This window comes from Columba livia, chromosome 1 (genome assembly GCF_036013475.1).
Source record: "Columba livia isolate bColLiv1 breed racing homer chromosome 1, bColLiv1.pat.W.v2, whole genome shotgun sequence".
Classification (NCBI taxonomy): domain Eukaryota; kingdom Metazoa; phylum Chordata; class Aves; order Columbiformes; family Columbidae; genus Columba; species Columba livia.
The window spans coordinates 107,853,813-107,879,622 of record NC_088602.1 but is presented as its reverse complement, the minus strand read 5'-3'; the positions used below and the strand labels follow the sequence as shown (position 1 = coordinate 107,879,622).

General features: G+C 39.8%; 1 protein-coding gene across 13 annotated transcripts in view; it reads right to left on the bottom strand.

The window, feature by feature from the left end:
• SH3KBP1 (SH3 domain containing kinase binding protein 1) overlaps positions 1 to 25,810 on the bottom strand; it is a 229,699-nt gene that overhangs the window by 137,829 nt on the left and 66,060 nt on the right. For all 13 annotated transcript variants that reach the window (XM_065071807.1, XM_065071817.1, XM_065071781.1 and 10 more), the window contains one exon: positions 8,833 to 8,956. In XM_065071807.1, the coding sequence (XP_064927879.1) occupies positions 8,833 to 8,956 (124 nt within the window). The remainder of the gene's footprint in view (positions 1 to 8,832; positions 8,957 to 25,810) is intronic.

The window sequence follows — 25,810 nt, the reverse complement described above, 5'->3', positions numbered from 1 at the left end:
TAGACTGAAGTAAAAAAGTTTCCTCCACTGAAGGGATTCAAAAGCAGCAAAACAAGTTGCTCTGTCCCAATGCAGAGAGCACAAGTATGGAGCTGTTTTTAAAAAATACAATCACCCAAAAAAGTACAAATGCATATGTTTACATTCAACTTTCACATATATGCAAAAATCTTCTCTACAGAGTAGTGCTTGCTTGGTTAAGAACTAATTCTCAGACAAATCACTATTTGGGTGTTCATTTCATGTCACATGACACTGCAATTTGGAGGAGACCCCAGGGAGCTGTTGGCAGGCACTGCTTCTCACCTACAACCCCAGAAACCATTCAAAGATTTTTCTGCTTGTCACAGGAGCTGGAACCTCCAACTGCCTCAGTACGCTGATTGCTGCCGTAGCTTACCATAGCATGGCTGGCTCTTATCACTGCCTGCAGGCCATGGGGGAAAAGACGTCAACAGCCGCACAGTCCTGATTGCAGCCCCACAGGGAAGGCTCATGCCAGTTCCCTATCCCCATAAAGGCAGCATAGCACCATCCCAGCAAGCAACGGTAAAGCAGCACTGAACTAAACATGTGCCTGTCAGTGTGAGAGCACACTTAGATGGGCACATTTAACTTAGCAGTTACAAATTCATCAAGATTAACTCCAGGAACTACCAGAAAAGCATTCTTGACCCAGATAAAAGTACACTGCCAAAGTTTCAGAGCTCATGGAAAAGATACTACCTTGCACAGTCAAAGTATACTCTCTTGACCCCAAATTTTCATTCCAGTTTTATATTCCACAATAGTATCCTTGCGTTGCTCCTTTGCTTTCATTGTCTCTACCACAGAAGAGGAAGTCTGACTTTCTCCTGTCACAGCTGCCAGATATGAGATGGAGATACCCCAACCTAGAAACTGAGAAATGTACAGTGACACCGGTGATTTGCTTCAAGGCTCGGTTTCAGATGTGCCACCCTGCTCATCTTCTGCCATTCCTTAATCACAGAAGGCTGTGAGAGGGGACATAGGAGAAAGGTTGGTCTGCTAATTGTTAGCTGTGCTGTTTTTGAAAATCCCATACCACCTCAGTAAAAGGCTAAAGGAGACAGACACAGCTACAGTCAGGAGGCAGAAGGTCAAGGACAGACCTCAAAGGCAGCTGGGCCTCACTAGGTGACAAGTGACATAACCAACAGCAATGAGAAGTGGGGAACTGCTGGCAGCACGAAGACAGTTCTCTGCAGAACCTTGTGAAAAAAGAAAGCATCTCTTTTATGATGGAGAAACTTAGTTTTACAAAAAGAGGAAGTTTCAAACTCATTGCTGTTGTTACTTTAACAAGAATAGACCCAGCATTTAGTATTATTTAATTGGTTTGGGCTTGTGTTAAAGGAGATTTGAATATAACCACTAATAGAGGAATATCTTGCACATGAGTTTTTGTTCTTGACTAGTACCTTTTGGACAATTATCATACACTGTCAAAAAAAGTGAACCAGCAAATTCTCGTACAAGTGTTAGAAGATACATCTGACTTAGTTTCATACTTTAAGCTTGTAAAACGTATTGCAAAGCTTTTAGAAAGGAAAAACTGCTTTAACTGATTAAACAAAAATTTGTAAATGTTCACGAAAGAGAAGACGCAATTCCACTGACTATTCGTTCTAGTGCAGCATTTGTTACGTATTTCCATAAACTACTTGTGAAAAGATGTTCTTTTCCTTATTGTTTCAGCTGTCCCTGTAGCCCTATTCCATGACTTGACCTGTTCCCTATTACTCTCTTCCTTAAAAATTCACTTATCTCTGCTTTCTCATTGATACAAATATACTTCTGGATCTACCTTTAAAAAGACCAACCAATAAAACTAACTCACGTCCTCATTTGTATCCATGACTACCTCCCTCTGTTTCACCTGCAAGCTGCACAGAATGCCCATCACTGACCCCTCTCCCTCATCTCTTCAGATTCTATATGAAGGAGTCAACTTCTGCCTCTTCTCTGTCCTGCGTATCGGCATCCAGCAGCCTCTTAAATTTTAAACCCAATGTTGTCACAATTATCTCCATACTGCCCTCCCAATTTCCAAATGAAGATCCAGATTTATATCTTTCTTTAAAACCAGTGTTCTCTGTCTGCAAGAAACCTGAAAAGAGACTGCTAGCAATCATCCCAATAATGTATCTTCCCTTCTATTCTTCTTTTTTTTAGTTATCTGTTTTATATATATATACACACACACATATATATTTTATATATATATTTTATATATATTATACACATAATCTGTTATATAGATATTTATACACACACACACACACACACACACAGAGATGTGTATATATAGTTAGCTCCCTGATGCAGTGGCTGGTTTTGTTCAGTGTTTTTACAGTATGGTCCATAAATGGGATTCCTTGAGCTAAACATGTAACACATCACATAAAACACAAACAGAAGATGCCCAGAGGATAGAATTAACTTAGAATTTCAATTCAAATCATGAGGGATTTTTACAGCCAACTTCTACAGGCTGTTCCTGCACCGAGCCTCGTGATACTCACTAGGATCCCAAAATGGAGATGGATAGCTATGCAAAATTGCAGAAGCTACATAAGGGCTCAGCATTTGTGCATTTTGCAGAGTACCAGGAAGGAGTAATTCAAAAGAAAGGGCAGGCACACAGGATAAAAAGAAGATGGGGGGCACTGCACAGTAAATGTCAGGAAAATAAATTATCTCACTGGGATAAGCTCTTCGAACTGGGATAATAAAACCTTAACTGTAAACCTGGGCAGCAAACTACTATAACACAGAAAAACAGTTTAGATTTTAAATTTATTAAGTCATTATTATAACAGGACTTATAAACAAGATCTGCTTGAAGAGAATGAGTAAGCACTCATTCCACTGTTACCAAGACAGCATTGAGATCTTTTACATGTCAATGGTCAACAGATTAATCTCAAATTTAGAACAATGATAACACCTATCTCTGTATTCTTGTTCCACATAATAAGCCCATTTTAGGCAGATTTCACAGTGTAGTTACAATTACAAGAGAAACCCCAGAAGAACTAATTTTATGTCCTGTGACAGATAATGCAATAATTTTAAATTTCACTGTTTTATGATTTCACTTACTACATAAATGCATTTCTACAAAAAGGATATTGGATCCAAAAGCATGGCCCCATGATGCAGGGAAGGATGTTCACACATTAGACAACTACCCCTCATCTGATAGCAGCTTACTAGTCAGCTCCGAGATTAGCTTTATTCCATGCACATTAAGTTTCCCCTTACTTTCACTATTGAGAATTATTTTTTCATCAGAAGAAAGGAATCATGAAACTGAAACACTAGAGAGAATTATGCTTTTTCCATGTATCCTCTACACATTGCATGTATAACATAATATACTGCTTGGAATAATCAAATGGGAACTTTACCAAGTAGAGATCTTTCCTCTAGCATCGGACAGAGTCCTTCTCACCTGCCTCCAGAAAAAACCTGTTAAACCACTACAGATCCCACGTAACACACACCCATTCCAAGTGTCTTTCTGGCTGCCACCCACATGCCCAGCACAGATCGGTGGCTTTTCCTGCCTCTGAACTGAAAGCAGCACCTTTCAGTGCAGTGTAGCTTACCTGAGGGTAAAAATTATCCAAGTATTTATTTTCAAGAAACAGCACTTTTAAAGGAAATGTGTATTATCTGAGGCACTACTTCTGTATATGTATGCAGATATGGTATTCAAACTCAAAGAATAAATATTTTGCTGAATTTGAGTTCCCTGTGCCATTAGTTTTTTATGTCTCATTTTGGGTTTGTGTCATATGTTGTATGCATATTTTAACCTTAATAGCCCGAGAAGTCTGTTCTTGTGCATATTTATGTAAACTGTATACTGATTATACACTAATTAGCTGATCTTAAAAATGAAAAGGATTTTTTTTTATGCTAGCTATGATTTCTCTGAAGTTGGCAGTACTTGCAAGGGAACACCAAAGACTGTCTGTGGACACAGCCTGAAAATATAAACAGCAGAAAGATAATCCAACCAAAAACCAGGTTAATACCTTCAAACTTCCTGTGTTTGAGAGGAAAACCAAAGCTGAGCGTACTGAGGGTCAGACACCTCATCAAACACGACTGACACGCGACAAAGGCAGTTGTTGGCGCTAGGGTTTAGTAATAAAAGATTTTATTAAGGAAATTTTGAGGTTTGCCTTTCTGTAGAAAAATATGACCAGAATAATAGCTTTCCTACATTACTTAATATAAAACTCAGTCGACACACTGATATGCTGAGTCACCATGAGCTTGTCTTTTTAGTAGATAGGGTGTCTTTTTGTATGCAAGTAATCATAAAACTAGTGAACCAAATGATCAAGCATTTTTCTTGTAAAATACTTTTACCATTTCTCCGTTTACAAAGACAGATCTAGATCTCAGTTTTGTACACAACAGACTTGGTTTTTATTAATAAAATAAACCTATTATATTATCAAATCTCTTTTCACAAAATTCTCCCTTTTAGGATACGATGCAAATTCTCTTTATCCTTTAAGTGTAGGGTATAAGGTAAAGTAAATAATTCTCAAGAGAGCTAGAAAAAAACATTTCCTTGCTTTCAGTGTTTGGCTCTGATTAAGAACATGAGCTGTTCCAGATTTGCTGGCTTGGATAACCTCAATGCAGACTGCATTTGCAGTTTATATAAAACAAATACATCTGGCAAGGCAATATATCTTTTTCTTAAATATGTTTACTTGTATAACAACTGTTAGTTTACTTAGAAAATACAGCCTATCAACTCCAGTTTTGCGATTTGGCCTAAGCAAGTGGGCTCATATTCCCAGATACATGAAATAGTGCAATCAATAGGATACTCAAAAATAGGATACTCCAAAATCAGAACAAAACTATCCTAAAATAAGCCATTTAACAGTTAAACTAAGTTTTCATGATGCCCCTTTATACCTGGATGAAGATCATACTGAATTTATGACAGATCTGAAATGGTTGCACAACTTTGGATCTGTTTTTAGATTTGAAAAGTTACCTAGAAAAGATGGAATACCAACACGTTGGAAAAGCATTCAGTAAAGAAAAGACATCTTTCAATGTTTTCCTGTTTCAAGACCTGACTGTAATTTTCTTACCTTATTAAATAATAGTAACAATAGCCATAATTTTGCTTTTTTCAAACAATCTGAACATGTTCTCAGGGAAGAAAAGGCTTTCACAACCTGTTATTAGTAGGGTGCAAAAATGCCAACACTAAATAGCACGAAGGTTTGTTTTTAAGGCAGCTTTGCAGAAGTTTTAGAACAATAGTTCTATATACCAATCAAAAATTCTGGAGAAGTGAAGAGATATACTGAAAGACCCACACCTGGTGAGGAAAGGATTTTCTTGGCGTATGAACTGTACAAAGAATAATCCCCTCCAAGGTTCTGACAAAGGACATGCAAGCCGACCACATGAAGCATGAACTCACTGGAATGTTATTATATATTAAAATCCTCTGTTTCCTAGATGTTAACTGGCATCACTACCATGCTTGGTTATAACAGGTCTCAACAACTTTAAGAGGCAGGTATAACCCAGGTTTTGCCAATAGGCAGCCTGAGGCAGAGACACCTGAAATACCTTGAAGTTGGGAATTATTTTGGATATGCCACTGCAATACATCAGAAAAAGGCTCTGCCTATCTGAAAAATTAATACACATTATGATACCTGACCTTGGAAATTAAAGTGTGGTAATTTGGCCAACAGATTTTAAGTGATTTAACAAAAGTTGTACAGCAACTCCATGGGAGACCTAGAAAATAAACCCATTATTTCTTTAGGTCTTGCCCTAACTCCTACATCAAACTTAGAACACTGTAAAGAGAGGAAATACCTACAAATATTAACTCTCACAAATAGATCAAGGCCAAGCACAGAGTTTCCTAAATTAAGTCCACCACGAGTAACTTCTACTGCATGTTTCCATTGGGTCCCTAGTATTTGTGGGCAGTAAGGAACATTAAAGGATGAGAAATGTTCTGGTTTTACTGCCCCAAATGAAAAGCAGATAAAATCAAATCCTTCCATCTTCTCCTGGTCTTTCTAATAAAAACCTGAATGATTCACGGATGGTGAACTAAAACTAATAATACCACAATCATTTACAACCTTCAGTATGTAATGAAAGCACTAACGCAGGTAGGCTACTACTAGTGGTGTTACACCAACTTTAAACTGTTCCTAGATTACATCTGTAATCCAAAGAAATGATGTCCCTTACTTTGTTGATGAAATAAACCCTTAGAAGAGGCGTTTCAATTTTACACTGATTGTATTGTAAGAAACTTAATTTCAACACAGTGCTTAGAAATAATTAGCATGTACAAAGAAGATATAAAGTTGGATCTGAAATACCTTTTTTATGCAGAAATCCATTCTTTTCCTCTTAACTACTTAGATGTTTCTTAAAAATAGTTTAGCTATTTTCCTTTAATACCACTGTTGGACACTCGTCAATATTCCTCAAGGAAAAACTCTCTACAAGCCAAAAACCCAAGAGGCCAAGATTCTTCTGCTCAAAATGTAAGTGCCTGCTAAAGTGCTGCCACTTAAATTAGGCCAACCAAGTTAAGTAGTAAAACTACGCAACATAACACCACAGAAGTAGGAAAGCATTATCAACTTATCATCAACTTGGTAACAGAAACAATACAGCAGCACAGAATGCTTCACTCCCATGTCACTGGATCTGCTCTGAAGTTCCAAGCAGCAAGATTACATTGCCCAAGCAAATAAATAATACTGCCTACTATTTTCACAGCTGAAGAGTGGCTAACTACCTTTAGATGCATCCTACCTCATTTCTGAACGAGGAGAAAAAAAACCAACAACCTTCTTTCAGGTCAGGTCACATTCTGTGATCAGTAAACAGATGGAGGTAGGGCTTAATAACAAGAGCACAAGAACACTTGAAGAAAATAATCCCTGTGGCATTATGGGTCCCTCTTGAGTAAAATATTGCAAGACTTTCCACAAGGAGATACACTACATAGATCTTAGAAGACTCTATTACTGAACACAACAGTAACTACTTGCTTAGCTGTCCTAACTTAAACAAGGCCACTTTGGCACCATGCTATTGGCCTTGCTCTGCTCTGTGCATCCTTAGCTGTACTGCTAGGGTACAGCAAGCTGCAACTGCTTGCTCTGCAGCAATGGCAACAGTCACAGAGAAGCAGCCAAAATGACAAGTTTACTAACCCTGACACTAACCCAGCCATGAGACCTGCCATCCCCACCAATGAAATCCAATGCAATAACATCCTAATATGAAATCTACTAACCTCTTCCTCAAGCTACAGATCTTTGTGACAGTCTTTGTTTTGCTCATTTCAATAAATATGAAGTTTTGTGTTCTCCAGCTACGGTCAGAAAAAGAGAACTTCCTTTATCTTCTGAATGCTTTAAAGCTTCTGAGCCAGAGGGAAGAAGAAGGAGGAGAAAGCCTGTGCTCTAAGGATCATATTTGGACTGTTAATCCCCTTGTGACTGAATCGAATCTCTGCATCTGCCACAGCCTTCTCCAAATAGCCGCTGAAGCAATATGGAACAGGCTTGGTCCCTAGATAATTTCCCAACTAGTCATATGGTACTGTATAGCAGCCATGAAAAAGAATAATTCTTGGTAATTTAATCCTGCTGTTGCTTGAAAAACCTATGACCCAAAGCAGAAATGTTGGACGTGTCTCCAGATTCAAGATGACATTGCCAACTCAAAAGACAAAGCCTTCTGAGATTTATTTCCAATTTTTTTTTTTCAGAGGACATCACTCCTTGCAAAAGAGGTAGATGTTACTCCCCCTCACATTTTAAAGGAAGTCATACGTTTTGCAAACCTTAGGTTTAAGACCTCTGGTCAAACTGCCAGCTCAAATACAATATTCTCTGATAATACAGAAGAGGAAATTTCCATATGCATGGTCTTAACAGTATAGAAGACGTGCCAAAATGGAAATTACATTACATCAATGATTAATGACAGCAGATTATTCTGTATAAGACAGTAAGCAAGAAATTGGTCAGGGAATTCTCCAGGAAAAAATACAGCCCACCTCTTGCATATAGCCAACTGCCCTCCCATAAAACAAACAGGAGCACAAACATAACATAAAGAAAAATCCAGCTTGTTTATTGCCAGTTTTTTGTTTTGTTCTGATATTTCTGAGAGCAGGACTGGGAGCTAGGGAAAGAGACAGAATATCTGGAGGCTTTCATTTTAGCAGCTCAAAACCATACACAGGAATCTGCATTGGGAATCAAGCCAGACATGAAGAGTACACATTCTAGTCTGAAACAGAAGACAGTGAGAGACTCTTCCCAGGAAACTAATGTGTTAAGCTATATGTTTTCCACTTTTTTTTTTCTTTCCCAAAGTTCTCTGTCAGTAATCAGCTCTGTCCCAGATAGAACATGAATACGTGAATGTGGACTGACATAATTGTGCAAAAACCTCCATATATGCAAGCTGCCAGTTCCCTACTTTAATAAGCATTAGTAATCTCTTCATACGGCTTTCCTTAATTAAATGTATCTAGGAAGGATTTCTTTAAGAAGAAAGGGATGTCTGTGCAAATCAGTGTGGAAATATTAGACATAATACATGCATCCGTATGCCAGTCAAAAAGGACAATAAGATTTTTTTTTTAATTTCTGCTATGCCTTTGCAGTTAAATAGACTCTAGCTTTATTTCTAGAAGCAAGGAAGGTTTACCTTTTTTTCCTTTAAAGGTCTGATTTTAATCTGCATTTAAGCTTCCATATACTATACCTTTTTTGTTGGTTCTAATAATTGTCTCAGACAACAGTGAAGGGCTTCCATTGGAAACTTCATTTATAGGCTTCTCTGGTGGTTTGTTAGCAGTATTTTCTTTCTTCATGTCCTTCTTTATTTCCTGTAGAAGAAAAGGCAGGTGGGGAAGGAGAAGAAGAAACAGTTAAAAAAGGTGTTACAGAATATTCTAAATCTGAAGCTCCCAAGATTCCTTAAAACTTCTATGTATACACCCCTGCCTATTCTAATGCTATCTAAAAGACTATTAAGTTGAAATGCCACAAAGTTAAAGTAATTTTCAGTAACTCTTCCAATAGATATTTTTTTTCTTTTTAAAAGAGGACAATTCCTTATTTATGTGAGAAAATTATACAGCAGCTTTACAAATCTCTCACTAAAGATCACAAAAGCTGAAAGTTGGAGTGGGGAAGACTTCTCAGTTTATCTGTCAATTAGCTGTACATTTGATGCACAGGGTAGGTCCAGATTCAGTGCTCCTGATGTGAAGGCAGCTAAGTCTGCTTCCCCTCTGTCGAGAATCCCACAGAAACAACCACCATAGCAGGAAGAAAAATATTAACTGGGAAAATATGACAAATGTTACCATAATTGGCAGAATCCTATAGAGAGCCTGCTGTCAGAGCTGTTGCTAACACTAACACATTTTGCAGCTGACTACCTTTTAAGGTGATAAACTTCCTCGGCAGCACAAAGAGAAAATATATATGGTGGAGTTTCATGAAAGTGAACCTACAGAAAACAGCTCCCCAAGACAACACAGTTAGTGCTTGTGAAGATGCACAGTACCTCTCTATTGGCTTCTCAGGCAGACTTTAAGGCCTACCTGCTTAGTTGTCTATACCTACTTTGCCAAAGCATCCAAAATATCACAGCCTTTCACATATCTTATCTTGAAATACCGCTGAGGTAGACAAGTGGTGTTAACTCCACTTTATAGACAGGAAACTGAATTGCTAAAGAGGCTGAAAAATTTGCTTATAACCACGTACCAAAAAATAAGGAAAAAACAAGATAAGGTTTGGCTCCAAGTTTTGTCCTAGCTCAGAATGAAAGAGCTATTCAGGCTGGTAGGGACCTCAGCAGGTCTCTACTCCAATCTCTGGCTCAAAGCAGGGCTAGCCCTGAGGTCAGACCAGGCTGTTCAAGGTGTGGCCAAGTTGAGTCTTGAGAAACTCCAAGGACAGAGACTGCACAACATCACAAACTACTCCACTGTTTGACTGTCCTTATGGCGACAAAAACTGTCCTTATTCCCTGCCTGAAACTTTCTTTTCAAGTCCTTTCTGTTCTCTCCTGTCTAACCCACCAGGCACCACTGTGAAGGGCCTGGCTCTGTCTTCTGGATAGCCTCCTTGTGTGTATTGCAAGGTCCCCCCAAAAGCTGCCCCTTCTCCAGGCTGAACAAGCTCACCTCCCTCAGCATCTCCTCACAGGGCATGTGTTCCAGCTCCCACAGTCAGAGAACTTGTGCCAGTTTATCCATGTCTTTCTTTTACTTGGTGGACTCAAAATGTGATGCCTGTATTCTGGATGTGGACTAATTAGTGACATATAAAGGAGGATTATCACTTCTTTCAATGGTCAGGCTGTTAGTGCAGCCCAAGATGCTGTTGGCTGTGTTTAATGCCAGAGTACACGACTGGCTCATGTTCAGCTTCCTGTCCACCAGGACCCACAGCTCCTTTTCAGCAGAACTGCTCCCAAATCCATCAGGCCCCAGCCTGTATGTCTGCCAGCAATTTCTCTTTCCCAGGCATTTCACCTTGCTGGATTTCATAAGGTCCCTGTCTGGGTCCTTCTGAACAGCAGCCCCACCTTTGAGCATGTGAGCTGCCCCCCTGATACGGTATCATCTGCAAACTGAATAATATCTTCTATATTGAACAGACATCGGGGACTGGTGATGGCTTTGGACACAATCTTCCCCTAGTAAAAAACCTCCACCTCTTTTCCTCCCTTTCAACTCTTATGCATTCACTGCCCTGTTCTATTACATAAATCCATTATAATACATCATTCCATTACAATACATCCCAGTGCAACAGCAAGCTTCACCATCCCACAGCACTGTACCATACAAAGGAAATACTGTAGATCTTATTGTGGTGGATGCACTCGACCCCTCTCTCCCCTCCCACCCCAGCAGCAGTTTGGTCCAGGCTCCAGAGGAGGGAAAGGCCTGAGCCACAGCCAGGCCAAGAACTCCTTCCAGGAGACCCACAGGGAAGCAGAACAGCACACTGAATGCTGGTGGCTTGTGGGTGCATGGAGTCTCATGCAGACTTTTCCTACTATATGCAATTTGACAATGAGTCAACCCCTTCATTCTATAAATACAACAGCCTGGATGAGCCCACTTTGAGCTTTCCCTGCTAAATAAGTGAGCTGTATGGCAATGGTTTTACTAATCACAGGTCAGTGGATGAGCCCAATTTAAGTTCAATATTAATAATTTAGCTTAAGTAGATGCACACCAAATGTAATGGATTATTTAGAGATATACGGTTGTATGTTTTTTAATATACTCTTTGATTCATGTTACTTAGTAGACTAGATTTGCTAAAATTTTAAGCTCGCATTTACCAAAAGCAACTGCAGACTACACTAAATGCCTGCAAGGTAAAGTCTAGCTTGCATTTTGCTGGGTAAAATTGAACTGACTGGGAAAACAATGATCCAAGGCTAACACAGAGACATCACAAACATCTGTGAAGTAGGGCCTATTTTTGCACTTCGCTGAGAAGAAAGGATTTATCCAGACAAAACAGCACCTTCAAGGATATGGACCAAAACCAATGTCTACAACTGAACAAAACAGAGGCCCACATGGAGTCAGGGAAAAGGGTTCCAGTGGGGAGCAAAAGGATCTGGTGGTGAAATTTTGCTATTGGACTGAATCTTGGTGTGAATGGTCTGTTAAAACATGAAGGTTTTTCGTTTCCTATGCTTGGGCGGACCTCTGCGCAGGTACCAGGTCCAGGTACCAGAGCCTTGACCCAGCCCTTCTCCTACTGTACTCCATTACATTTTTTATTTTCTGAGAATCTTGTCTCCTGAAAGTCTCCTCTGCATATGTTCATAAGGCCTTGCTTGAAAGTTTGCTTCTGGAGTTCTAAAATACAGACTCCGAAGTGAACAGTTATCAGGAAAAGAGGAATCCTGACAGTTTGCACTGTGATGGATATGGCCTTGTCTGGAAGTTTGTCTCCAGAGCTCCAAGACATAGCCCCTGGAGTGAACGGTTATCAGGTGGGGGAAGACGCCTGAAAATTTGCTTCATGAATGGGTACAGGCAGCTGGAGAGAAGGTAAGGAGCATTTGGCTTCGCATATTTCCCCCATGCGGCAAATAACAGAGTGAACCTGCCATCAAACTCTTTTAAGCTGTGCTTCTCTTTAAGAAATCTAAACATTGTTCTGCATCAAGCAGAACCCTGAATTACTCCCCCCGCGACACTTATTTAGGCTTCCAGAATATCAGACATGAGCACTAAACCAGAGAAAGCAAATTTCTATTTGAGGTTTCTAAAGTTATCTGAGAACAGCATCAAACAAAAAAAGAATTTCCAAGCCACTCTCTACAGGATGCACTTTAATCCTGGATTTCATAATTTTATTTTAACCTTTTATGTCTCCAGACCAATTGGTATTTTAAAGCTGAACTGTCAGCTCCACAACATTAATATGGTTTTCCATATCTGTAACACGCATTTACTGTGTATCACTATTCCATTAGCAGAGATGAAAGTTTAATAAACTGCTGCCCATCGAGGGTACAATGAATCTTTTATCTAGTGCCATCACACAGGTAAAATAGTATCTAAAAGGCAACTCATCACAGTAACCATCATAGCTGAAATAAAATAACAAATGTGAAAGACTATGTGTATGAAAGGTGAATGCATCTGTGTGATAGATTTTGCTGTCATTAGAAGAAATATTGCACACAGTTCTTGTACAAAAGTGAACTACATGATAACTTAAGAACATTGCATGCATCTAGAAGAAAATGTTACATCACCTTCTAAAAAAAATGAACTAGACTAATACATGCATTATTCCACAAGCTTTTTTCACAGCTTTAAAAATTAAAATATATAATAAATGAGTCTGCCCCAAGCTTGCTGTATTAAAGCTTAACATTTATTTTGCAGCTAGGTGACAAATTCATGGTATATTAAAAAATTATCTACAGTTTAAACAGAATTTGTGAGTCAAACAGCACTCTCATGTGAACAGGACCACAAGACAACTGCCTACAGAAGACCCCATCTTGCCAGAAATTGCTTCCTGTGTGTCATTAGTATGTTATTTTCCATTCTTTATGTCAGAATGTAATTAAATCCTCAACTCACAAATTTGGAAACAGCAGTATGATGCATTTTATTTTTTAAATCCTATTTGCAACTTTGAAAGTAACAGAAAAAATTGTCTGCTATAAGACAAAGCAGTGCTGCACCCTCAGGTCTCCAGATGCATGACTTTGGTGGCTTTGCTGCTGCTGCTGGCTTTTTGAGGAAGCCTTGTTTTGCTCCTGAATAATTCAACAGGAATACAAGCAGACAATTCCCAAACACTGGCATTTGTTTGTAGGGTGGGAAGTCTTACATTTCCTTTCTTGTCCAGTCTTCATGGAAAAAGGACAGGCACACATGGAATGTCCACTAAGCCAAAATTCATATAGAAGGCACAGCACCTTGCAGCCACCAAAATCATCTAAGAACTGCTTTTTTCCTACCTTTCTAGTACTGGTTTGAGCTACTTTTCATCACTGTTTCCTTTTGTGCTCATAAGAAGGGTCATAACTTTTCACAGCTACTACCAACAGTAACATGACATGATCAAACACATGCAGCATGAAATTACAGATCCAGGAGGGAACTAAAAGGAAAACCAAAGAAATTGCTAAATAGTGAAACAGAGATCAAGCAAAAGCCAATTCAGCCATATAAGCTAAAATCATATCAGAAACATACTCAGCAATATCCTATGGGAAGCCCCTGTCTGAGCAGCTCAGCATGCATTCTTCAGTAGAGAAGTTATGCCAGCTTTAAGCCACTTGTGTACTTTTTCCATTCCTGGTCTTTATCTATGGCACAAGACTTAAAAACATACAAACAAAACCAAATCAAAGCCCCACACCTTAAGTAGCCTCACTGCTGTATCGTGCAGCACACATTAGTGCCAATATTACATCCTCTGTCCTCAACCCTCTCTCTGCCTCTGCATTGTCTTCTATACTGCTCACTCTTGGGGACCTTAGGATTTTAGTACTTCTCTTCAGCTGTGGCCCAAACAGAGCCAGGACACTGGCCCTGTCCACAGCTGTCCGTTTCATTGCTAACACACCTCCTGGTCCACATGGCCTAGTCCTCTCCCACGTGGTGCCTGCGCACGGCCCAGCAAACAACCCAGCACACAGGCTGTTCCCAATAAGCAACATGGAAGACACAAGACTGCAGAGGAAAGGCAGGACAGAGGTTTTTGCCATGTGAGTTGAGCTGTGACTCATATCCTCTGGACAAAGAAAGGGGCCCTAGTGCTGTTAAATTCAGAAATACTGACATAGTCCTTTATAACTATCCTGACTCTCAACCTCCTGTAAAAAACCCATAGTTTATTACTTTAAAGCACTATAAGGCACTACTGGAAACTGCATTTCTGCTTGAAAAATTGAGTGAAAACATACACAGACAACTCTGGCCACAGAGGTATACCAAGCCAGCTCACTTTATTTCACCACAAAAAATACACTGAACATGGCTATCCTGCATATTTGGAAAATGATGCAATTATAGTGGCCCTAAAAGCTTGGTGCTTGATCAGTAGTGGTTACAGAAATCTCCCTACATATCCCACTCATTCTAGATTTGCATGGAGCAGAAGCCTACCACATGAAGGAGTAGGCAAATGAGCTTCCAAACCCATGTGTACCAAGGATGGCTTTTGGGAACTTTTGTCAGTGTATGACAAAATCCATTTCTGGTTCTGGTTCCAAACTGAAGTTTGTAAATGTCGTTTCTTTTAAAGAAAAAAACTCCATTTGCACAAAGAAGTAGAAAGCAAAGTTTCACTTAGCACAGGTGGGAGTTAGGAAGTCCCCAGTCTGCAATGGATAGTTCCGGAACAGCTGAATTTAAATGCTAACAGAGGGCGAACAGAAACTAATAATCCAGTTGTGAGCTCAAGGACTGTTGTTTCTTGAAGAAGTAACTTGTGTATGAGAAGAGAGAGGAGACAAGAAAAGTAGGAGACCAAGCTATATTATACTGCTCTAAAATACTGGCAAAAAAAACCCACCAGCTGTCTGCCCAGCACAGACAGTGTACATCCTGGCCATGATTCTTATATTGGTTTCTTGTGATATTTAGACTACAGCAAATATACTCACACCCTGATTAGACACAACCACTACTCACTGTGGGCCAGTCTGCCCTTGAGTAGGACAAGTGGGACAGGAGAGGTACTGTGGGAGATCCGTAGTATGCTGAGTCTCCTCAAAAGGACACAGTGTGAGCACCTTCACTGTGGCGACACCAGCCAGTCCAGACTCAACCACCTAGAGAGCACTTTCCAGAACCAAGTTCACAAGACAATTGTCCATGCAGAGCCCCATGCTGAGTCTCAGAAGGGGCTCAAAGGGATCCCAATTGCAGCAAGTGGCTCTTCATCCCACCAGAAGCATCTCACCCACTCCTCCGATATACTGAGGTGTTTCTGTGGAATGAGCAGCAGTCTCATTCACACAGCCTACCTGCAAAAAGCTAGGCTTTCACAGTGCTAGCAGCTTCAAAAATATCTCTAAACCTCATCTTTGGTACTATTTGATACTTGATTTTGGGGCAATGCCCGGTATAAATGTCAGAGGTCAAAATGCTGCATTTTTTTCCAGCCCACGCAAAGATAATTGCAGGTTATTAGCAGTTCATTTTCAAGGGCCTGTGCCTCTAAGCCCAGCCCTTGAGTAAATGACCTCGCACTTCAACCACTAAAACTAAACCAGGCCCTCTTGATGACAAATTTTAAGACAGCTTCCACCTCCTGTGAATGTAGGTTTCAGAGTGATTCCAATATGATAAGCATTTCTTACTGAGAAGAGGCACCCTCAGTCTGAGAAATTCTGGAAAAAAGTCATTATGAACTTTCAAAACAAGCCTTAAGTCTGACTCGATGATATTTACAATTTCAAAAACATTATGGGAACGTAAATGTATTTTAGAGTACACTTACACTTTGTACATCCTTTTAATATAAAAAAAAAAAGACCTAGCTTTGTTTTCAGAATTTCATCATTCATTACCTTTCAAGGAAAGTCTGTTCTAGTTGCACGTCTACATGCTGAAGTTTCCACTCATCTATCAAAAAGCTTCATTTAATTTATAGCAAATGTGTGAATTAGGTCAGCCACAAAAGTTACAGTTAGTATCTGTAACCAAGTCTGAAGGAAAATAGAGGAATTTCTGCCATTTTCACTACACCGAAGTTTCAAGATTTTTTTATTCTAGCAGTTCTGACCTCTGCAGGAAACTCAGCTGAAAACATTTGAGAAAATTGCCGCAAACCTTTCCAGGTCTGTAAATGCAATTAAATGCTATTCTGTGCTGCTGCAGGTATGAAATGTTCCAGCCAACACTTCCTTCCTTGTAGTTGTTGGGCGACACGAAAAATTATGACAAAAATCACTATCACACTACAAGGTGATTTACCTATGGCTTCCACGTGCAAAGAGAAATATGGTTCTTGCATACTGCAAGAAAGAGGTTTATCAAAATCAAAGCTTTTCGAAAACAAGACATATGCATACTGAAAGAGTTAAAAGCTGAGAAATAATGAGGCTTTCATAATTCAAAAATCTACAGCCTGTACATTGCTTGAAACCAAATATGGGAGCAGAAATAAGAACCCAGAATCATACACAGCCGGGGGGAAACCATGCAACACATTTGCATTATCAAAAGATGACAATGGAAATGTCAGGAGCGTTTTGACCCCTCTGAGATACAGAATGCTTTTCTTTAATCTCTTTCCTCAGAAACCATACTTTACATTTCAAGAGGAAACTGCCATCATGATTTCCTGCAAACAATATCTGCAACTTCAAACAATATATGAGCTCAATTACCCATTTATATTAAATCCTGAAAATGTAAGTAACTCTGCTGTAGAGTACATCAATGCAAGATTTAGTCCTCCTGAGTAATTTCCTGTGACATTTTCACTAAAACTAGTTAAGAGTTATTGAATAATTATAAATGTGCTTAGACATAAATGCAACTCTGATACTGTCAAGTCTCTTGTAGTTCTGCTATGAAATAAACAATATACCCAGCAGTGAGCTTGGAACAAACCTTCCCAGCCAACTGAACCAGCATCCATGTGAAAATTATTTTCAACCAGAAAGATGATGGCAGCACTTCCTGTATGCCTTCATAGCACTAGCCTTAAACTCCATAAAATGCAAAATGACAATGTTTCGGAAACAAGAAAGAAACCACCTAGCTTTTATTTTCCTGGCTTCGGCATCACTTGAGGTACACTAGTCTTTGGTGTCTCCTTCCCAGGGCAACTACCAACTCCAAGACATTAAGGCAGAACATGGGACCTTCAACCACTACAATCAGGACTGAGATCTCTCCATTAGCTGGTCAGGACAGGAGATATATCAGTGTTTCTGTCAGCAAGTACAGCTGGAAGGACAGCTTGGAGAGTGTGCTTCCCCAGCAGTGATCCCCAGCTTCTAATAGCTGCAGACATCCCTCACTGCTACTGCACACATCAGCTGAGCTCATGACAACAGTTATGCTCTTGTTTCACCACAGCAGAATTACATATCCTCTCCCCGCTTCCACTATCAGCTTATCCCAAGTTTATAGGAAACACGTTCCCAGCTGCCTGTCAGGCACGTGACATAATCTTTGACAAAAAATAGGGCTACAGTTCATGAGCCTCTTGGTTGGTGCTAGTACTGCCTAGTCCTGGGGTTGTTTCTAAACCACAGCCTCCTAAGCCTCTCTCAAAGAGTTCTTTGGTTTCTGTATCCAGCCTTCAAAATCAGGTCTATTTCTGTGGCTCACATGACTTCTATCTGATTTACAGCTTGATAGAGAAAAGCGTTATTTGTTCACAGAGTTCTACATGCTGAACGGCGCATCTATTCCGGCAGTTACAGGAGCAGAATGCAGTATGAAGCACGTTAAGGATGAAAGCTCTGAGATGCCCTAGCTGCCTTTTTTTTTTCTTGTTATGTTACATAAAAAGATGTAATCTTCTGTTTTGCTCTCTTTATTTTGCAAATAAACTCTTGAATGCCATCCACATGCAGTCAGAAGTGCTGCTTGCATGGCGGCTCAGCAAGGCCTGCAGTGCCACCCTCCCTTCTGAGATGGAAGGCCTTCTTAATGCTGCAAGGCTTCCTGTCAGGATGCTGCTCAGCTATTTATCATATGCATCTAGAACTTTGCTTGCACAATCATGAATTCATTACACAGCCATAAGTAAAGGCTTCAACAGCCCATCTGTCATAAGCATTGTTCTTGCAGAATTTCAATATTACTTTCATTATTAACTTCATATATGAACTTTACTAAATACAGAGGCAATACTTCAAACATTTGGGACATTATATTGGGTTACATGGAATCATCCACATAAAAATACTAATAATTTGGGTTACTGCGAACAAGTTGCAACAAACAAAATGACTGTGGAATGACAAAGCAAAAGTTGCTGTGAAAGGAAATTAACTTGTACATTCAGTATATTCCATCCGAACTGCAAAACTAGCTCCTACTTAAACTGCTGGCAACTTCTCTGTAGTAGCAGTGTCTGAACATTCCCAGTTTACCCCAGTCAGAGATGCCACTGCTACGCCATCTTCCCTAGCACAGCCTTAAGGTAGCTCTGCCATATGTGAATTTCTCTGTTCCTCTCCTCCACATGAACGCCCAGTACACTATAGCGAACTGAAGCCCCTTTTAAAAGAATCTCCAAATTCTTCCTTTTTTGGAAGAGCTTTTTTATATCTTTCGTACACCCCTCTGAATAAAAAGGTGTTCTGGATTGGATTTGCACTCCTGCACATGCAAAAAGCCTTGAGTTTTAGAAAGCTGAGTGCATGTTTTATAATAAAATCTGAAAAGCTCTCAGATTTGTTAAGTCTTATGTACTCCTTCAGCTCTGTTTTTATATAAATATGAGTGTGTTTTCCTGCATCCATTCGGGTCAGGAAAATCTCCTCGTTCCAAGTGATTAGCCCCAGACTTTCTTCTTCCGTTCAGAGGAGACAGTTGACATTCACCTATACCACTGAAGATTTTTTTTAAATTACCAAAAAATAAAATAATAAAAATTGAAAGAAAAAAAAAAAAAGAGAAACAGCAAGGAGTACAACAGTAAGAAAAGTGGGGAGCACATTTCAAAAAATGTGTACCGAATACACACCACAAATTGTCTCAGAGAAAGGCAGGAGGAAAAAAAAAGAACATACCCTCTGCTCACCACAGTTTAGGTTTTGGAGATGCACTTGGCTACAGCAGTGATTAGCTTCACTACCACCAGGACAAGCAATTTATTACATCTAAATGAAACAAAGCTGAAAATTATAATTAGAGCAATAAAAAAAAAGGCAAACAGGAAAAATATACTATGCTGGATGCCATTCCAAGCCATTCCATTAATTCTGATCCCAATGTTACCATGCTGAGGAGGGGAGAGGGGCCCGGGCCTGATGTTCTGTTCCTGATCTCCTCTCTAGCAGGTACTCTAACAGCACCTATGCATCCCACACTGTGGTGACAGAAAAATGACAATACCTCTCTCTGAGATGTTACAATCTAGGTGTAAGAACAAGTAGAACTGATGAACAGAAACAGCAGATGGCAGGAAGCGTGAAGAAGTAGAAGTGATCAGCACGGACCAGGTGCATAAGCATTTGTCAGCACTCAGTAAACACTGTGACAAGACACCTTTAAGGAAGTCTTTGAAAGACGGCAATAGAGTTCTTTATGTGCAGATCTTTACGTGCAGGTTGCCCAGGTATGTGAGGAATACAAAATCAGAAGCTTGTTATAAATGTATTAAAGAGGTGAGGAAAACAGAACTTGTCACCAGAAGATGGGGGCACATAGTCCCACCACCCACGTTTGAGGCACTGGAGAGATGGCGACCCGAGGACTCAAAAATTCAAAATAGACGAGTTGCAGAGCTTGATATGGGCTTTGCATTTCTGAAACCTTACAGAGAAGGACATTGTACAGCTGCAGCAGGTTTCATCATCTGCAGGTAAACTCAAATTGACCTCCTTATTTCATATGGTGATCAGGTTGTCTGCTAGCACCCGCCAGTGAACTCCTGCAGCACACCCCAGTTTTCATCTGGGGCTGAGAATTTGTTCTGCTTTACATATTTAGCAATGTATGTGAGTTTTGGCATATGGGACAAGAGGCACTGCTGCAGCAGGGATTGCCATGGGAAGATGTTTGGCAACCAGCCTCTTTAACTGGCACCCTCCTTCTCTCTCACCTCCATCACCTTCCTGACAATGCTGAATCTCCTGCTTTTCACCTGTGTTTGGCAACAGTGAGGCACAATCTGTATGTATTTCAGCTGCCCAATGGTCTCAACACATGTACTCATGTATCTTCCTCCCTGCATTTGTGAGTCCTGTGGCAAGGTAGTGGAGGGAGGCACAGAAGGTGGTTCTCAGCCAGCTTCCCCTCAGTCCAGCTCCAGCAGCATGAAATTATTCAAGCAATTTCACTTTTTAGGAGAATTAAGTTTCTTCTCCTAAAGGCTCCATTTTCATCCAGCCATTAGAAGCATTATTACTTTGCTTGAAAGTGCAACGTCATTCCTCCTTTCTTTGAGCAGAGAGTGGGATATGCCACAATTTAGCATGTTAATAGTTTCCCCCCACAGGCACCTGGGCACATTAAAAAAGCCTGCTGTAACAGACTACAGTTTTAGAGGGTGATAAATGGATATTTTGTGTAGTAGAAATATTTCTGCTGTCAGTATAAAAAGCCATGTGTATATTACCATGTAAAGCAAAGTTGATAAGATATACAAGAAACTACTCGAATCCGTGAATATCCACAGTTGTATTTTTGTTCCTTCTCACAACCATAAAATTTTAAGTAGATGACGAATACAGAAAAAGACCTAGCATACATTCTTAGAAAAAAAAGCAGTGAGAGACATTATCACAAATTGTAATGTGTTAGATAATCAGATAACCTATCTGTATGACACAGACAGGTTCAGAGAGACTAAGCAGCACAAATCCTTTATGCAGAATCCTATCACACACCAGATGATCCTTAACAGCAGGATTTTCTAATGAGAACATTAACTGACTCATGTCTTAAACAGAGAATGCAAGGCCTTGTTTAAAATCAAATGGAAGAATTTTTTTTTTATTAAAGGATTTCTCTTCTCTAAGTGATATGTTGTACAACGACAAAGAAACAAAACAAAACCAAACAACAACAAAAAATGGGAATGAAAGTCGCCGTGCTAACTAAAACGTACAAAATACAGAAAATACAGCTGCACAGAATGTCAAAATTTTCATTTCAGCAACACCTTAAAAAACCCTGGTGATGGTCAGAACAGCTATTTTTCTTTCCAATTAACAAGTCTGGAAAAATTATACAAATTCCTATAGAAGTCTTTTATCACATAATTCTACATTACAGAATGAAGAACTGTGCTGTAAAAACCTTTGGGCAAATTACATAGATTCCTATTGTTCTTTGATAGACCTGTCTTCAAATATTAATGCACAGCTACTCTATTAAATCAACCCAATTATTCAACCGTCTACAGCAGGGGTGTCAAACTCATTTTCACTGGGGGCCACATTAGCCTCGTGGTGGCCCTTAAAGGGCCAAAGGTAATTTTCAAACTGTATAATCATTATACAGAGAAGTCCACTGAACCTTCACAGACAAGGTAAGCATCGTGTAATACCACTGAATGTAAAATTAAAATTGAGATTCCTGAAGATGCATTGGTATGTCAAAAGAGTCTCCTTAGACAAGCAGAGACTTATTTCAAGAATAAAAAGAGGCTCATGAAAATATTTATCTGGATAGTAACAGTGTTACAGGATTTTTAGGGTTTTGTTTGTTTGAGTAACCAGTTGTATGAAAGCTAGCAGGCATTAATGAAATAAGATCCTGGATTAAATCAGGGTTAATGAGATCAGGAGTAGACACATCATTATTCAAATCACACACCACGTGAATAGTATGTGCTGCCAGACTCGTAAATCAGAGATTAGAATTTAGCAATCTTCTTTCCGCAGTCTGACAGTTTAGGGCTAGATGTCTCTTCGTAAATATTGCTGGCATCCACCTGCCACAGCTTCACAAGGAAGTGTATTATGATTCCAGTTTTTCCTGGTACTAAGCACCAACAATTTCAAGAAGGAACTGATGGCAGAGGCTGTTCCACAGCACTTCTGACAGTCACATCGCACAGTCTTACAACCCTTGCAGCTGTCAAGCTAAGTTTGGTATTTAATTATTTTTCTTCTTAATTTGACCTTGCTTCCTGCAAACATTCCAGCAGGTAGAGGTTAATTCATGTGGGTTTGGAATAGGGCCATACACCTTGTGGATTCCTTTTTGTCTAGTATAGCTTTCTAAGTTCCAGCATGTTGCTGATATGCTGATCTCCACCAATGGTTCTCTTTCCTGTAGGTCTGGTATGCAAAAGTTTACTGCAAAAATTGAAGAGGTCCTTTTCTTAGGGGAAGAGGGGAAAAAAAAAAAGAGAGAGAGATGAAACTCAAAAGATTCAGAGCAAGATTTTTAATAATCCTCATTAAAAGATGTCACAGAACCATGGAAATCCTTTTATAAAAAGTAGGCCACATGTTTCTTTGGAGGTATTAGACTTAATCCTAAAGACTTGATATTTGGAAAAGATAGTCCTATTCATGAAGTCTTAAGAGCTGGGAAAACGGACCCAACCTTAAACAGCAAGTTGCAAAAACTCCCTGGCTGACAGGGAAAAATGCAGCAGCTGTCCTTTACACTTTAGACTACTTTCTCTCAGTAGAGTGAGGTCTCTAGACAAAGCTTTTCATGGTAGAACCCCTAGGCCCTTCATATGTTCCATCTGCTCTTTTACACCTGTGAAAAAGGAAGAAGCAGGCAAAAGGAGATGGATGGGTTAATATATTCAAGCGGAGCAACCTTCTGTACTTCACAGTATCACAGTATGTTTGGGATTGGAAGGGACCTCAAAAGATCATCTAGTCCAATCCCCTGCCAGAGCAGGAACGCCTAGGTGAGGTCGCACAGGAACATGTCCAGGTGGGTTTTGAATGTCTCCAGGGAAGGAGACTCAACAACCCCCCTGGGCAGCCTGTTCCAGTGCTCTGTCACCCTTACTGAGAAGAAGTTTTTTCTCAAATTTAAGTGGAACCTCTTGTGTTCCAGCTTGATCCCATTACCCCTTGTCCTATCATTGTTTGCCACCGAGAAGAGCCTGGCTCCATCCTCATGGCACTCACCTTTTATATACTTATAGACATTAACAAGGTCCCCCCTTAGCCTCCTCTTCTGCAAACTAAAGAGACCCAGCTCCCTCAGCCTTTCTTCATAAGGGAGATGCTCCACTCCCTTAATCATCTTTGTTGCCCTTGGTCTTATCCAAGAGAAAAAGATGTATAAAGAATGCAAACAGTGGAAATAACCATGCTCAGCACTGATCCAGAACAGTGAAGAGTGTTGCTCAAGACTAAAAAAGGCATGATGAGTGCTACAGCTGCCTGAGAGAGTTTGATCTGCCATTGGTATTTGCAGGAGAGGTGCAGCCTAGCATCTCAGACGGGAGATCTGGTGATGACGATCCCCTCCTCGAATTACTCAATCCCATAATTACTCCATGTTTGCAAAAGAGATTGACATGTTAACTTTGAAGTAATGCATCATACTGAAACTACCTTTGCAGTTTCCCAACCTAGTGTTTATTCAGCCAGCATGAAACTTTAAACAAACTTGCACGGATATCAGAGCCACAAAGAGTCAGTAGCTTGTACTGAAAGAAGAAATAAAAAGTAGAGGACAGATTATGGTCAAGTCCACATGAGAAAAACTGATGTGTATCTGCCTAGCACGCTCAACAGGATTCCTGTTTACAGATAAGAAGAGTTGCATGAGAAAGTATGATCTTTGTTGGAGTAAGGCTCCTTCCAAGCAGAGGCAGCCATCTTACGGTGTTTCCCAATGTGCCATATGGCACCAGTATGCATAAGGCTCACTGCTGCTAAAACTCCAGCTTTATAAATAAGACAGAGGTGAAAGAAAAGCACTAATTACATAGTTTGCTGACTGGAAAGGTAAGTTTGAAGATGAGAGTTAAAAGAAAGCAAGCAAACAGCAGATGTGTTGGAGTCATCAAGGATGAAGAAATAGTGCAGTCTGGCCGTATATAAAGATATATTTGAACTCTAAGACTGACTGCTTGCCTTGTTCAACATCACTGAATGATGATGCAAACTGACTCAGCAAGCAGAAACATGAAGATTTCAGCAGCCACAAACTCCTATGGAAATTGCCTTTTTAATTTTAGAACGTATGTATTAAGTTTTTGTTTTTACATTTAAACAATAAAAAGTTGCATATGCTATATGTGGTAGGAAGACCTATCTGTTAATTGAAACATCAGCAATTCTTTTTAATTGGGCTTTTTGCTGACCAGTTTATCAAGAATAGAATAATTCATTTTGGAACAGTTGATCCACTCTTGGCTCTGGGAGTGCTGTAGGCTGAGGGAAGACACTGAGTGTTATTCCTGTGTGTTAAAAAGGGCTCACCTACTTTAGTGTAACCTTAACTACTGTTTCAAATTATATATATGCAGAACTGTGCCTTGAAACTCTGCTAAATATCAACTTGCACAACTCTAAGGAAGACAGGAAAAATGACAAGAAGACAGGGAAAAAAGATCAATACATGACTTAGCGTTTGTTCCCCTGTAGCTGTTTACCTTGAAAGTAGCTCTCTGCTGTAAAAGATAAATACGTGTGTATGCAAAACACAAACCACAGAAAATTAAGCCAACAGAAAACTCTTTGGATAAATAATATAAACACCTCTTGAAAAAACAGGAATGAATCTCATTTAGCAGAAGCCAGTAACCTTCCATTTGTGACAAAGAGTACACTCAAGAAGTTGCAGGCAAAGCTGAGTATTTTTCTTCCAGGGAATTCACAAGAGGATTCTCTATCCATCCTGTCCCTGAACTGTATTTCTTATGGAAAAGGCAAAACGCAACAGTTCTTCTCCCAGACAGTCTGACAGCTTCTAGAAATTACAGGATATCTCAGATGCATTTAGATTTAAATTCCTTCACCTCAAACAGCTTCAAGTTCAGGTGTAGGGGGCTTTTTAACCTTTACAATATTAACTTTGGCACATCAGAGCAGAAACCACCTGGCTCCTTTGTGCCCTTCTTGACAGGTTTACTCCAGGTCAAGAAGTATAGTCCTACAGATTTTAACAGGCCTCGTCATGCAGTAAAATTTTTAGGCATTTTAAGTGAGGGTAACTTCCTCTGCCTTTTGGAAACAACAGAAAACACAGTAACAGTCTTCTGAGTAACAATCAATGAGGAAAAAGTGGCTGGCTATTGACAAGCAATAGCAAAAAACACCCAGTTGCACTGCATAAAGATTAATAAAAATACAGAAGCACTGGCATTTGAAGATGTAGCTGTTAATGCCCTGAAACCATCTCTCTCACGGGTGCAAAGGTGACATTCACTAACCTATAAGTGGTGGTAAATGTAAAGATGTGAAAGGCAGGCAATATCTCAGTAGATCTTTAGGGGTGCTGGCCTGTGTACAACTGCTAGGCGTGCTGTAGCCAGTACCCATTTAAGGAGATGAAACTCATCTGTAACAGTATCTCAGTTTAGCCTACAGTCCTCTAAAGAGAATTGGC